Source organism: Quercus lobata, chromosome 5 (genome assembly GCF_001633185.2).
Source record: "Quercus lobata isolate SW786 chromosome 5, ValleyOak3.0 Primary Assembly, whole genome shotgun sequence".
In the NCBI taxonomy this organism is placed as follows: Eukaryota; Viridiplantae; Streptophyta; class Magnoliopsida; order Fagales; family Fagaceae; genus Quercus; species Quercus lobata.
In genome coordinates this window covers 23,007,468-23,024,430 of record NC_044908.1, presented here as the reverse complement: position 1 = coordinate 23,024,430, position 16,963 = coordinate 23,007,468, and the positions used below count along the sequence as shown (strand labels likewise).

The window sequence follows — 16,963 nt, the reverse complement described above, 5'->3', positions numbered from 1 at the left end:
TAGATGTGTAATCTCGATCATTAGCTTATATCTAGTCAAACTTAGGTTATAATCGAGTTGAGCCAAGTGGTGAATGCCTAAATTTGACTCAACAATAATTATAATGAAATATATTAAACTCAATCTTATCAAAATTTCCAAAAACTTGTCTACTTACAATGTTCTAACTCAATCTTGCCAAAAATTTCAAAAACTTTAGCTTGGCTGGGGTGGATTTGATTTACGTACTCCTCAAGCAATGTGAAGCTCAAAAATCATGTCTCCTGAGCAGGAGTTCAAAGTTCAAACACAGGATCGGTATCAAGCTGTTGCACTCTAGCTTAAACACTAGCACATAATCAAATGCTTACATATAAAAATTAAAAATTAAAAAAAAAAAAATTCAAGTCAATGATAAAAGAAACACACAAATTACAATGGAATTATACTTCTGATTTCCCAATCCATCATTGATGCTTCCTTGTCATTTGTTCAGCTGACGATATTATAGGACTATCATTATTGTTAAGTGAAGATAACTCACATTATATAAATATTGTTCTTTTTAAGGAAGATGGACTTATGGATAACTTTTCATTTCTTTTCTTAATTCGGATCTCTAGATAACCAGAATAACTAGGTAGACAACTGCTGAATATCTTATAATTTTTTATTGTACGTGATTTTAATTTTAGTCCTGCCTTGGAATTATCCTTAGCAATCAAAATTACGTGCTTTAGGAGCTGAAGACTTGTCAGTCTAGGTCATTGATGAAACGCCTTATTGACCAATTTGTGCGCAAGTCACATAAAGCTCCTCAAGGCAAAAAAGCGATTCCTCCTAAGCAATAAAATACCATTATAAGTGTTTTAGTGTTATAAAATGACATTTTACTCTTACGAAACAAGTAAAATAATTATTCATAATATTCACAATGAGAAAGAGATTGAAATAGAATATTTAAGTCTTATTTTTTATTGTGTAAACATTTAAAAAAGTTCCTTCACTTGGTACCCTGGACGTGCTGTCATGGTACCCCAGATGTACTAGGCCTGTAATCCCAGAATGTTGATTCTCTGAACTATACGATCTTTCTCCATATTTAGTATGCAATGGAGTTTTGTCCTTTCCCTTTTCCTCTATAGGTCCTACATAAGAACACACTTTACAATACACATATCTTCAAATAATTGTTAGTTTCTTAGATTAGGATATACATTTTAATACATATACATATATGTAGATAAATTTCATGAGAATGAGTCAGGCACGAGGATCCTGGCCCCAATTCTCACAGACTTAGTGCTTTTACACAAGACTTGTGGGATTTGGAACTCAAGTCCAAGTGGTTTTGCTTGGGCATTGCCTTCCAAGATAGTTAGGTGAGGAGGATTTTGTAGGAGAAAGTGATATTTGATGTGTGCATATTTTGGTATATGTTTCTTTGGAGGCTAAATGATATTTTGAATAATCTCAAGGATATGGAACGAATTCCCACTCTTTGGCTCTCTCTTATTTTGTCCCTTTCTTCTTTCCCCTCCCTTGTTGGGCTTTTAAAACTCTAAGAATATATCTTTTGAACCTCTGAAATCGCCCTCTGAATCCCCACTTTTCTCCCCCCCCCTTTTACTATGCCTTAGTATTCATTTTATAATGGACATGGTTTGGTACCCCGGGCAAGGACGTCCCTCGTTTGATGGGTAAAACCATGTCATTTGGAACCTAAAAAAGTGCGTTGGGTAGAGGTTTAGCTTAATTAGGCAATTATAACTTAGAAGGGGCATTTGGATTTAGCTATAAATGAAAGATTCATTCTTGGAAAGTCAAAGGAATGTGTAGACTGCTGAATGTACTGGATAATAGGTTTAGTTGAAAAAGACAATTGAGAGGAAACCATGGGGTGGTGTCATGCATATGGAGGAACTGAGTTTTCCATTGGTTTATGCATTCCAAGCAAATATATGAACCAAGAGAAACCTTTGGGATCCTCCTTTCACCAGAAATCACTCCCCTACCGACCAAACCAATTCTCCCTTACTATCCACTCGGGATCCCACAGGCTTGGACCATAGGTTACAAAGAAAATACCTATTTTGCTGGATTTTTAATGGCTTTTTTGCTGGAAATCTGAACATATATCATGTTTTTCCCATGTGCTAGCCAAGGTCCTCTTCTCAAGATCCAAAAGGACACATAAAGGTTCTAGGGCCTTGATGCTCTTTTTTGCTGCATATCCTCTAACCGAGATCCTTGTTGCATGTCCTCTGACCGAGATCCTCTTCTTTATTATTATTTCTTTTTTTTTTTTCCCTTCCTTTTGGGACTTTGGGCCTTTATGGTCCTTCTTAACTTCATAAATTGGACATTCTTTTGTTCTGACCCATGGTTTTTCCTTACTTTTCATGGAACGGACTTTCTTGTGAAATTTTGGTCCTCAACATAGGTTGTATTTAATTTATTTATAACTTCAAACTCTACAACAAATGTATGTGATGAAAAAAAAAATTGGGGGTTGGGCCTGTGGAGTGGATACATGACAAATAGGGCACTATTTTTTAAGTCAATTTTATATTAGTTCTCTTTGAGTCAATCACTAATATCACTTTTTTATTTATTACTAACAATCTATTGTATCAATAAGGTGTGAATATTTTTTGTCTATAAACTTTCTAAATTTTATTTTATTTTCCTACTTAAAGTCATTTTATGCAGAAAAAGCACCTTAAGGCTCTACATTATATATCACAAAATGGTAATTTTGTACTACGCAAACTTTGTTGAGAAATAATAACCAAATAAAATAAAAGATAACTTTTTTGGTGATTTATGAAGATCGTTGTAGCTTTCCACATGACTTAAGTATAAACTTAAACATGTGTATAAAAGTTCTGAATACCCTCCTCTTAAAAGTTAGTTTTTAAGGATGATTTCTACTCATAGTTTTATATTATTTAGTATCAGAGCCCACCACCACATTGAGTAATTAGATATAGCTCACTGAGTATAAAATCAAATAAGTTGTGGCTTTGTGATCAAAACTTAGAGGGGGCTACCTCGAGGCTAGATTAAAATGTCTTGCTAGGTTAATGAATTACTAATGGATGAGTATTACAAAGCATTTTGGTATGTTATAGTTCTAGTGTCCCACATGGCTAAAGCATAAACTTAAGCATATGTATAAAAACTCTTGGGCACACTCTCTTTGCAAGCTGATTTTCAATGATAAGTTTTACCCATGAATCTATATCACCTTGAAACAGTGCCGACTCAATGTTTTATGGGAGCCTAATAAGACGATAATACTAAGTGGGCCTCTTTCATATATTTAAATATTAATTAAAAATGTTATTTAACTTTTGATATATATTTTTCATTTGTATGACTTTTTTTACTTTTAGAGATGTAAAACTATTAATTAAGATTTTGTTTTCAAGTTTTGTTAATATTTTCTTTCAATTGATTTTATGGCTAATCCCCTAATCCTTTCATCCACATCATTATTATCTTCATTTTCTTCTAAGTCTTTTTTTTAAAGTTTAGCTAACATTTTTTTTCCAATTGATTTTATGGCTAATTTACTAAAAATTATGTGATTGGAAAATCTAATGAAATTATAATTCGAATTTTTTTTTTTTTTTTTTTTGGTTAACGTCTAGGATATTATATGCTACATTGAATTTTTGGGCGTGGATCATCTCATAAAGAAACAAAGAAATTGAATTTGGAAAGTTATTTTAAAAATAAAAAATGTAATAGATAACTATGAAATGTAGTGATATGTAATTACCTTTTAGGCGCTTTGTTTTATAAAACCTATGCTACTCTAAGAAAATGAACCAAAAAAAAAAAAAAAGCAAAGTAAAACAAGAAACGTAGTTTTTATTAGAGAAGACACTTGAAGGAGCAGACTCAACGTCAGCCCAACCTCAACAACAACAGTTAGTTACAGACATTCAAAGAAATTTTTTTTTTTTTTTAATTTTTCTTTGACAATTTTTTTTTATTATTTTCCGATTAATATTTGGGTTCTAATTAATATCTTACCACATAAAAATATATCTTTAAAAAAAAAAAATTTGAGGGCCTTGTTTTTCTTTGAAAAAAATACTTTTATTTATTGGTTAATTAATATTAGGGCCTAATTAATATTTTCTTAAATAAATAGATATTTTATTATGTATGTGGGGCCAAAGAAAGTGTAGCCCCGGCCCAGGCCCAGTTTATCTTAAGGACCACAGCCCAAGCCGAGGAGGGCCATTGCCGAGGACGACCTCCTCCTCGGCACTTCATTAAATGCCCAAAGAAAGGAACAAGCCGAGTGTAGTGGGCAGGGCCAGGAAAAAAGCAGCCAACACAGTAACACGAAATTCAGCGTCTGACAAATCCATGCCTATGTCCATACGCCTTTCCAGCAACTCCCAACCACTCTAAGTATGGGTCGACTGGACAGGCCTGCACCCCAAAAGTAGAAATCAACACGTGGACACAAAAAAGGGGAATAGGACCCCAGTATAAAAGGCGAAACAAACAAAGATGAAGGGGGGGGCTGGCCACCAGGGAGTTTTGGCTAGGAAGGCCAAGCTCGCCCATGTAGTATTCCCCGCAGGAACTACGATTAAAACCACTCACCTATGCCCAAACCATACCTTTGAAGCCCACTCTCTACAAATGATATTGTGGGAGGCCTTTTTACTTACGAGTCCAATTTTATCTTGGAGTTGTTACAAATTGTGCTCCTACAATGTAAATTTGGAAATCTTTTTTATTTGGGACCTTGGACTCACTTGTCTTATACATTGAGCCGTCAAGCACTGAAATAATATTGTTTTAGTAACTTTTTTGGTGATTATACCTCTATATGTTTATATTGTAGTTGCAATATAAACTTACAGTACATAAATACACAAAAATTGTAAATGTTTCCATTTCTTTTTGTGTTTATAATGTAAGTTTACTTCTAAGTCCATGAGGTTAGCTTATAATTTCTGCCTTGATATGAAATGAGTAGCAGGGCCCTCCACCGTTTAGACTTTCTGGTGCACAATTCCTCATCCCTACCTCTGTCTTTTTCTCTCTTGTTTTCTCACAACTCCCCTTTCACGAGCTCTTTGATATGAAATGAGTAGCGGGGCCCTCCACCCTATATAGACTTTCCTCTACCGTTTAGACTTTCTGCTGGTGCACAATTCCTCATCCCTTCCTCCATCTTTTTCTTTCTTGTCTTCTAACAACTTCCCTTTCACGAGCTCTTTTCTTCAAAAATTTCCGTCCATTTTCTAAAAGGTCCTTGGATTTTGGTCTCGGACTACATAATCCAGCTGAGTTTTTTTAACAAAAAAGAAAAGAAAATCAAAGTCTGTCTGTTATGGCAAGCAAATCACGGAAACTTATGCTCGGTTTTGTCTGTTTGCTACTCTTCCTGGGGCCATCTTCCCAGCTAGACAGATTATTGCAAGGACAGGAGCTCAAGGATGGGGATGAATTAGTTTCTTCTCAAGGAAATTTTAAACTAGGATTCTTCACGCTTGAAAGTAACAACTACTACTTAGGAATTAATATGGCTCAACGACAACAATACTCGCCTTCAAAATTTAGTGTGGGTTGCCAATCGAGATGCTCCAATCTTTAACAATTCTGGAAGTCTTACCATTGATGATTATGAGAACTTGAAAATTTCATACAATGGGAGTCTTTCTATTGTACTATATTCCGGCCAAGAAGCAAGTAATGCAAGTGCTGTTCTACTTGATACTGGTAATTTTGTACTGCGCGAAACGATTTCAGAGCGACAATTGTGGCAAAGCTTTGATTATCCTACTCATGCACTTGTGCCAGGAATGAGACTGGGAGTTAACTGGAAAACGGGACATACTTGGTCTCTAACATCATGGAGAGGCGTGCTGGTACCTGCAGCAGGGTCCTTTACCCTTGCTCTGGAACCTTACCTTAATCGATTGGTCATCTTGTGGCGCGAGAGCCTCTATTGGACTAGTCCTAGTGTGCATTTCAACTCAACTTCGATGGGACTAACATTGCATGGCTACAATTTTAACTACATATCGAATGTGAATGAAACGTACTTAAATTACACTGGTGTGGAAGAAAATTACATGGAAGAAAATTACATAACACGAGTTATTCGACCACTAAAGATAGATTACTTCGGAAGACTTTCTGATGAGTTTGACACTCTAGTTGATTGTAATTTTACTAATTTTTTTACAAATCAGTTTACATTATTCCAGTTTATTATCGGATGTAAGGCGCAGTGCAGGAGTCATGATGATACATTTACTCCAGTTTCCAGTTCCATGAAGGATGGATTCAAGTTTGATGAAAGTGACAACCTGACCCGTAAGGATTGTGAGGCGAAGTGCTTCCACAATTGTTCTTGTGTTGCTTATGCATCTACAAATCAGGTTGCCCAAACTGGTTGTGAGATTTGGAGAACAACCGATAGATTTATTGGATTTTCAAATCCTAATGCACGGACAATATACTTCCTTACTTCAGCATTTGGTAAGAAGTCTACTCCATGGTCGACCTTCTTTTTTTTGTTTTTTTTCTTTTTTTTTTTCTTTTTTTTGAGTAAACATGGTCGACTTAATTATTAACATTAATGCATATAATTGATGTATTACATGTACATGTATCGGTAACCTGGCTGCTTGATATAAAAAGCTAAATCAATGAACTATTTTGTTGAGGACATAGTAAAAAATAGATAAATACGCATTGTTGATGATTTCTAAACTAATTGAAATGTTTGTTCTCAAAAAAAGGTTGAATATCAGCCGTAAGCTTTATCTTTAGTAGATTTTGAATCATCCGAATCTGTAAACGGTTCCCGTTAAAAGATTTGCGACTACTTGTTCTACATCTAAAATACTAGCAAAACATAAACAAACCCAATCAGTATTATTACGCAGTTTTTTTTTTTTAATGACCATCCAATTTTGGGGTTTATTTGGGTCATCACTGATATTTCGGAATATTTTGTTGTTTTTGGAGGTTTCAATTCTTTTGATCATTTTGAAGATATAAGGGGTATTTAAGTTATTACGAAGGTTTTTAAGGTATTTTTAATCATTTTTTTTAAATAATATTTAGATGGAAGAAAAACAATTCGGTAGTTACCTTTATAATACCCATTTAAAATGTGTACATAAATAGCTATTTTCTTAGAAGAAAGTATATAAATATATAGGTCTTTATCTATTAAACTCATTTATTTAATTGAGCCGGTTATAACTTATTAGTGGATGGGTGGGTAGGGGTATATTAGGTTTGGATGAGACATTACCAATTTACCAGTTACCACCCTTTTATGTCCTAACTTAAAAATGAGGATAGAATCTTAAATTTAAAACCCTACTTTTCAAGTCCGAAGTAAAATATTTTACCTCTCTTCTATAATTTTGATTTCTAAAGCACTAAGTAGTCCATGTATCTTGATGCATATTGTAAATGAAAAAAAGAGGAAAAATGAATAGATGGATAATATAGCTACTAGAACATTAACACTTTGTTTGTCGATGGATGTAGCAAAAATTAAAGAAAACAGGAGGGCAAATAGGTCGCAAGTGACCAAGCGGTGGATATGGCTCATCGTGGCAGTAGGGTTAAAGTTGAAATCCATGTCGCGCTCCCAACCGAACAGCTCCATCGAGGTCGATCTTTTCTGATCTTTTAGAGGCAGAATTTTTGGGAACAGGGCTATCAAACCTGAACGCACATCGTGTGGCGTGCGTCATGCACAACAGACTTTCAACTTTAACCCTACAACGAACTACATTTCAAGTCTGTTGCTGCACCCGTGACCTGTATCTACATTTAATATCACTGAATCACTGACAATGGAAATATAGTATTAAGATGAGAATGTTTCATCTACAATATTTTTACTATTTACACAACAAAATTTAATGTAGTAATTTGTTCTATATATATTTATACACAAACCAAGCTTACGGTAGAAAAGCTATTTGTTATACCAAACCAAACTTCAATAAAGGACAAAAGTTATACCAAACCAAACTTCAATAAATGAAAAAAATTACACTAAACCAAGCTTACGGTAGAAAAGTTATTTGTTCTATATATATATATATATATATATATATATATATATATATAGTTGAGTAGAAGTAGAAGTAGAAATAGATGTTTGATAATTCAAGATAAGTAGAATAAGCACGTAGACAACCGATATTTTGATATTGATTGTAATTGTAGTCTCTCCAATTATTCTAATTTGTGAATTGGGTAGTCAAAATTACGTGGCTTAGGGGCTGAAGACCTGTCAATCTTTGATGAAACGCTATTTTGACTATGGACTATGGACCTTGGAACTTTATTAGTGTATACACCATACGTTGTAACATTGTTGCTCCACTCCGTTCCATTTTTTCTTTCGTAATTTCAAAAAGTATCCTTGGGATGGGCCCCCATGTGAGTAGAAAGTAGGGAGCACGGTCGGCCCAATTGAACATTTCTCCCATATAAATTAAAATGCATGTGATGGACATTACCACAAAATGACAATAGAGGATTCTGGGTCGCGCCCCATGGGACGCAGGATGCGTGATAGCGTGGACGCTACTTTTTAAGTCAATGGCCGAAGTAGCAAGGACCTTATGGACATCTACTGCAGGGATTCTTTTCAATAGTTTCTTGGTGTGTGTCGGTGAGAGTCTACACACATTCGGATAATGTATTTAAGTATTTGACTAGTTCTAAAGAGTTATAAAAGAAAACAATAATATCTCTTTGAAAATCATGAAGTCTAAAAATATATTAAAAAAATTTTATAAACAAACTGTTATATATTAATTTTTTTTATATAAAGTAAAATTACGCAAGATTGTTTTAGTCATTTTTATATAATATATATGACTAAATAAAATTTGATATAAAAAATTGAAACCAATAAAATAAATGAGTAGTTGAAGCTTCAAACTATTGTTTATATTACATAAACTTTCATTACTTTTCTTCACAAAGTTAAAATGTAATATATAAAAAAAATTTGATTAGAAACAAACTCAGAAATTGTCAAGGTTGACGGCTAAATGCAATGAGAAATGATGGCCAGTATGAAACAATCTTGATTGAGGGAGATCAGAGATTGACAAATTATCAATTGCGGTAAATTTTAAAAGAAAAAAGAAAAAAAAGATAGAATTTAATGTCGCAGAAGCTTAAATAAAGCACACACGATACTCTCTATGATGGATAGAAACCAAACTATTAGTTTCTGAGTAGTAAATTTCAAATTCACAAAGGATTCTTTGAATCCACAAGGTGATAAAACTAAAATCCAACAAAGAAGAAAATTGACAAAAGTCTGTGTTTATTGATAATAGTTTGAAAATTAAATTGCCTTTGGATGTTACAATACATTTAAATAGTAAAAACAAAACCTAAGGCAACTAGAAACTCCCAAGCGGCTAGAAAGCATATAAAACCCTAATTTAGCTAAAAAACATTAAAAACACCTAAAAAAAAGAAATAAATAACCTTAACCTAAACAAAAAATAACGAATTTTACATAAAAATACCAAAATTAATAAATTACAGAAATTAAATAGTAAATTCTATTCTACATAAGAATTAGATAAGTAAAATGAGATTTTTTTTTCCCCTTTGTCAAACAACGAATCAACTTGCTTTAACTTTTGGGTCAATCTAACCCAACCCTCTATTAGAGCATTGGCATTAGGTGAGCCAAATGCTAAATTTTTAGCATTTATCACACCAAACACCAAAATCATTGTTTCATGAAGTGTGCCAAATTGCAAAAAAAATTGCATGGAACTACAGTACCCTTCTAATAGTAGAAGGGTTACTGTAGATCCATGTTTTTTTTTACCTAATTTTTTACTATATTTTCTCTTTTCTATCTTCTAGTCAGCCACTCTTCCTCCACTCTCTTTTCCCTATGGCTCTCATTCTCTCTTTCGTTTGGGTATTTCTGTTCTCTCTCTTATATGCCCATGCATGATATGTTCAAAAGAAAAAATATGCAAAGAAAAACAAAAGCAAAAAGAATCAAAATACTTTTAAATATGGTTGCAGGCGTGTTTCTAAGAGATGTGAGAATTATAAGATGTACGTTGAAAGTGATACTCCACATCAAGTAGTTATGATTATGTGTGAGTGATATTGATTTTCTCATATCTCAAATCGTCATAATATGAGACACTTATGTACTCTTGCTATGTTTTCACACACATAACATGCAAATTCTTTGCTAGTTTTGATACATGTACAAGTACAATGTGATTTGGCTATCACAAGGAAAACATGTGTTAATGTATACTCACTAAACTATCTTGACTTGTTTTTGAAATATAAAATTGGTTAGAGTTGTTTAATGTGTGTGTGTGTGTGTTTTGGATCTATGAATGCTTTGCATTTTCTAGATGAGAGATGTTTTTGAGAGCTTAACATGTTGATTCGATCTATGTTTAAGTAGCTTGCTTGTTGCATTCATCTCTATATGTTTTTCGTCTCTTTGAAAAACTCCTTTTCTTCAAGCTCGATAGCTTCTCGACAAATCCTCGATAGATTCTTATCTATCAAGCCCCTTTGGCTTCCTTTCTCAATAGAAGTTAGCGCATACTCGATCCATCGAGCTTTCTGAAATTTGTCTCGATAGCTCCTCTACAGCTTCTCGATCCATCAAGAGAAACTTTCTGTCTGGCTAATAGATTCTTGACAGAATCTCAATCCATTGAAGTGTTTTTGCCAACAACAAATCCTCGATAGCACCTCAACATATTCAAATCTGTCGAGAATTAATACTTGATAGATCTCCACAGATACTTCGATCTATCGAGCTGCAGTTTCTATATATATGCTCAATGCAAAATCAAATTCACTATCCTCTCTTCTTTCTCAACAAAAACCCTTTTCTCTCCCTCTTAACACTTTTCCCTCACCAAAATCCCTTCACCCACTGCATTTTCGACCCTTACCAAGATCAAATCACTTGGTAAGTGTCCTGAATCCTTCATTTTTCATGCATTCTTGCATTTTAAACCTAGGTTTCAGGGTTTTTGAGGTTTTTGTGAAATTTTTGGGTTGGGTGTTGTTTAATTGATGATAAATGATCATGCATTGCATTCCATTAGCATTTTCACAATGTTTCATGGATTTAGATGTATGCTGATAGGTTAGGTTTCAACCTATGATGCAATTATTTTTAGCACATCACATGTTCATGCATATTTCATGCATACGTGCTCTTTCTCTTCTTTCTTTTCATTCTTGTTGTGATTTTGTTTTCTCTCTCTCTCTCTCTCTCTCGGATAGACTGTGCATGGCACCCAAGCACAAACCTAATCTGACTCGGAACCGTTTTCGTTCCGGGTCTTCATCTTCTTCAGATCTTCCTGTTCCCCCTCTTCACGTTCGGTTCCATGATGAGAAGGCCCATCAGGACTTCTTTGAGAAATTTTCTAAATGTGGCATTCATTTGAAGCGCCATGTGACTCTATTGAACTTTTCCAACACTCTTCTACACGATGTCATTCACACTCGGGGATGGGAATCTCTTTATGAGATACCCTTGAGGTGTCCCATCGTGTTCATATAGGAGTTTTAATTCAACATGCATGGTATCGATACCTCTATACCTCAATTTGCTACGACACTCAGAGGTACACATATCGTAGTCACTCCGGATCTTGTATCTGAGATACTACATGTCCCGCGAGTTACGCATCCTGACTACCTCAGTTTTCAGCGTTTGAGGAATGCATCCAAAGACGAGCTTCTGTCTCACTTCTGTGAGACACCATCCATGTGGGGTGAGCGTCAAAACACCCCATGCTCGGGCTTTGCAAAAGGTCCGAAATTTCTTAATATGGTGATGACATTTGTTATTACTCCACTGTCTCACTATAACTCCATAACAGAGCCTCGTGCTCAATTTTGTTATCCCTCTTAGGGGACCTCTCCATTGACTTCCCCTCTCATTTCATCATCTCTATCATAGATGTCCATAGGGATACAATAACCTGTGATAAGCTCATCTTTCCTTTGGCTATCATGTGAATCCTTGAACGGTGCAAAACTACAAGTGCACAGTATCGTAGTTTTATAGTAAAGTGATGAGAAGAGTATCGTCCTCAGGGATTGGTAACTTACTTCTAACAAATACCAAAACTATGCTAATCTCGATTTTATCTAGAGAAGTCACTAAGGTTTTTGTAATTGGAATTTAAAATAAAATCAATTTAAATAAAAGATACATAGAGGAAAATAAAGATGTTGCTTGAAAATCAACTTAATGAGAAAGAAACTTCTAGGAAATCGATTTCACCTAATCCCTCACTATGCTTTACTTATCTAGCTAATTGAATTTAATTCTCTCTGTTTGTTAGCAATCTCCAAACTCATCCAACAGCCTCTTTTCAATAGTCAATTGGAAACATTCTTGTTCATTATTTACACAAGAGTATGCAATTTAATAAAGCAAGAAAGTATTAAGACCAACGATTTTAATACTACATAGGTTCATACAAGTCTTTGAATCTCTATATTTACCTATGCTGAAATATTCAAGATCTATCCTATAATCCCCTCTTTCGACAGCAAATCACAATATTAAAATCATCTAATTAATGGCCAATTAATTAGAAGCAATAAGCTTAGAATAAATCAGACAAACATGAAGAGAATTTGTTCCAATTAACATAGAAAAGCAAGCATAGTTTGACACTAGATTACATCGTTTTCCCAGAATACAGAAAGTTTAGTTCATGCTAAAAATTAAATCCAACACAAACGAGTTCACCATAATTTTTTCTGAGAAGATTGGAAAGAAAATAAATGCTGAAAAATTTTCTGTTCCAGCCCTCTCTTTCTTTTTGCTTCAGCACACCATTCTTTCTTTTCTGTTTTGGCTACCTTCTTTTTCTCCTTCAGCGTTCCTTCTGCTTTTTCTTTTTGCCCTACATTTTTAAAGTCCATCCCTTTACTTGTTGCAGCCTAACATAGCCCAAAAAGCCCAAACGTTTTTCAGTTTTTCAGCCCAAATGTTTTTCAGCTTTTCAACCCAAACGTTTTTGTTTCAGTTCAGCCACTCTTTCTTCTTCTTTTTTCTGCTTTATTCTTTTCTGGTTCAGCCCAAAAATATTACATTCAGCCCAAAACGTTTTTTTCTTCCTGCCTTTCTTTTCTGCCTTTAGCCACTACGTATTGCCCTTTTTCAGCCCAAGATTTCAGCTCAAAACCTTTTTCAGCTACTTCATGTCTCTTTATTTGAGTAAATCTTCATTTTCTTCAAATCTGAAATAAGATTTAAATAACAATAATGAAGTCTAAAATCAACAAAAAATAAATAAAATTAGACTAAAGTTTAAAGTTGAGAAGTGATAAATTACAAATTATGCAAGTCATCAAACACCCCCAAACTTAGAACTTTGTTTGTCCTCAAACAAAAAGAAAATAAAATAAAAGACAACTTTAGACACTATCAGCTAGACCCCATAGAGCAATATCATCACACAACAAGCCATGATCTGAATTTAGATTTCATCACTAGTAAATTACTCTTTTAACATCAAAGATGGCAGGAAAATCAATCTAAGATTTAGCAATTTGTCAAGCAAGAGTTAAGCATTTACTTCAACCTAAAGCTAAGTCCTTGAGTGTGTGTGTGAAATAGTCAATTTAACTCCAAACCACCAGCAAATTCAGATAACAGTAGAATAACTGAAATCAGAAGAATTCTCTCAAAACTTAACCTTATAAGTCCAATTTTCAAAAATCCTCTCCACTAATGTAATCAAACACCAAAATTAGAGATCAAAAGGTCTTTAATCAAGGTTGTAATGATAGGCCACAGGGTGAGGGCTAAGAAAGAATTGGATATGGAAAATCAAAGCAAATTGGGAAAATACTTGGTAGAAAGAACAATAAAAGAGATCTCCACAGGATTCACACCATAGCTCTTTCTTGACAATATGCTCATATGATGACAATATTACTGCTATACTCAAAAGTGGAGTGATTTTTTTTTTTCTTTCTACTTTTTTTTTTTTTTTTTTTGGACATGAATTTGACACCTATAGCCTTTTCAAATTTTCAACCACTTTAACCCTTTTCTGATTCTTACCTTTCACTTTCTCTTTAAATGTGAATTTCCACCAAAGTATTTTCTCAAAATGTAAGGTAAATTCATTGTTTTTCAGGCTTAGAACGGGAATGCTTTATGTAGTTAAAAGAACAAATAAAGGCTTATGTAAAATAAGGCTCAAGCGGGTTGACCATGGAAATACACCATGAAATAATGGCGTGATAATCAGGACAGCTGGGAAAGCTCTTTTGGTTGTGACAAAAAATTGCCTAGATCCTTTCTCTAATATTTGGTATCAGCTAGGATTTCGCCTCAAGGATCTATCAACTGATTCTAGAGCAAAGCAAGATTGAACTTACTTGACCCAGTTAATTCAACTCCTTCTCTTTATAAGCAAAATGGAGTAAAGAAAAATTGACTATGTGCTCAATTATTTACAAGGACAAAGATTTAAATCAAGGTACCCACAAAACTCTGCCTGACATAATAGCAATTTTTTTTGAAAATTTTTCTCAAAACCATCCTTAATCACAAATTTCAGAGTCATAGAGAATTGAATCATACTCAAATACATGCTTGATAAGAGAATCCAACAACTCAAGACTATAGGAGTTTACACCCCCAAACCCAAACCAAACAATGTCCTCATTGTAATTCAAAAGTGAGAAAGATTGAAGAAAGGAAAGAAACTTCCCTGGTTTTATTTTCAGCCGCCTCTCTTTCAGTTCAACGACCTCCCTTCTTAGTTCTTTATTCTTGCAAAATAAACCAACATCAAAATCCAAATTATTCAAATAAATAAAAAAATGATAAGAAAAAAAAAATAAATAAAAGAAAGTTTTATGGGCTGCCTTCCATAAGTGCTTGTTTTATAGTCTACAGCCAGACTTTTTCAATCTTCATCAATTAGGATCTCCAAGAGGAATAAATGCACAATTCCTCTCCACTTGTTCTCCATAATAGTGCTTCAATCTCTGTCCATTAACTTTGAATATGTGCCCTGCCTTGTCCTTCAAATCTATTGCTCCAAAAGATGAAACTTTGTCAATTGTATAAGGACCTATCCATCTTGATCTTAACTTGCCTGGGAAGAGTTTTAGTCGTGAATTGAAGAGTAAAACCTGCTGTCCTGGAGCAAACTCATGCCTAAGAATTTGTTTGTCATGCCACTTCTTTGTCCGTTCTTTGTAGAACTTTGCATTTTCATAAGCATCGTTTCGGAACTCATCCATCTCATTCAATTGAAGAAGCCGCTTTTCCCTTGCTGCCTTCAAATCAAAATTGAACTTCTTTACAGCCCAATAAGCTTTATGCTCCAACTCAATAGGGAGATGACATGCTTTTCTAAACACTAATCTATAAGGAGACATCCTGATAGGTGTTTTAAAAGCAGTACGGTATGCCCATAAAGCATCATCTAGCTTCTTTGCCCAATCCTTCCTATTGGTGTTGACCGTCTTCTCAAGAATATTCTTGATTTCTCTATTTGAAATTTCAGCTTGGCCATTAGTTTGAGGACGGCAGGTAAGTGCTATCTTGTGCTTCACACCATATTTAGAAAGAAGTTTGTTGAACAACTTGTTGCAAAAGTGGGTCCCTTCATCACTAATAATAGCTTGTGGAGTGCCAAATCTTGTGAATATGTTCTTATGCAGAAATTTGAGCACTACCTTTGCATCGTTTGTTGTTGTTGCAATTGTCTCCATCCATTTTGACACATAGTCAACTGCCAACAAGATATAAACAAAGCCAAAAGAAGCAGGAAAAGGACCCATAAAATCAATTCCCCAAACATTAAATAACTCAACTTCTAAGATATTTTTCAACGTTAGCTCCTGACGCAGTGAAATATTTCCCATATGTTGGCCCCGATCACAAGTTTTCACCAAAGTATAACTATCACAAAAAATAGAAGGCCAAAAGAAACCACTTTGAAGTACCCTAGCTGCTGTTCGTGTTACTCCAAAATGTCCTCCATATGATGAGGAATGGCAATGATGGAGAATGGCTTGCATCTCCTCTTCTGGCACACATCTTCGGATGATTTGATCAGGGCATCTTTTGAAAAGCAAAGGCTCATCCCAAAGATAATATTTCACATCATGCAAAATCTTCTTACGTTGGTGATAAGTAAGATCTGGTGGCAATACCTTACAAGCTAGGTAGTTTACAATATCAGCATATGAAGGAAGCTTGATCTCACATGCAAACAACTACTCATCAGGGAATGCTTCTTGGATCACTAAATCTGGACTTACTTCCTCTTGCTCCAATCGAGAGAGATGGTCAACAACTAAATTTTCACTTCCTTTCTTATCTCGAACTTCCAAATCAAATTCTTGAAGAAGAAGGATCCAACGAATCAGTCTAGGCTTAGCATCCTTCTTGCCAAATAAATAACGAAGTGCTGCATGATCAGTGAACACTATCACCTTTGTACGAATGAGGTAAGGCCAAAATTTGTCACAAGCAAACACCATAGCAAGCATCTCCTTCTCAGTTGTTGTATAATTCAATTGAGTTTCATTCAATGTCCGGCTTGCATAGTATATGACCCAAAACAGTTTGTCTCGCTTTTGTCCTAACACTGCTCCAATTGCAAAGTCACTTGCATCACACATGACTTCAAAAGGTTGACTCCAATCAGGTACAATCATGACTGGTGCTGAAATCAATTTCTCCTTGATTGCATTAAAGGCCTGCAAACAAACATCATCAAAGTCAAATGCAGAATTTTTTTCAAGAAGATTACATAAAGGTTTAGAGAGTTTAGAAAAATCCTTTATAAATCTTCTATAAAATCCTGCATGTCCCAAAAAGCTTTTGATTCCTTTCACATTCTTTGGAGGTGGTAGTTTTTCTATGGTTGCAATTTTAGCTCGATCAACCTCAATTCCT

General features: G+C 34.5%; 1 protein-coding gene across 1 annotated transcript; it reads left to right on the top strand.

Annotated features, from left to right (window-relative positions):
• The first annotated feature begins 5,344 nt into the window (after positions 1-5,344).
• Positions 5,345-7,664, top strand: LOC115990191 (G-type lectin S-receptor-like serine/threonine-protein kinase CES101). Its single transcript, XM_031114041.1, has 3 exons — positions 5,345-5,510; positions 5,575-6,498; positions 7,525-7,664. The coding sequence occupies exons 1-3, from the start codon at positions 5,345-5,347 to the stop codon at positions 7,662-7,664; spliced, it is 1,230 nt and encodes a 409-aa protein (XP_030969901.1).
• Positions 7,665-16,963: the final 9,299 nt, after the last annotated feature.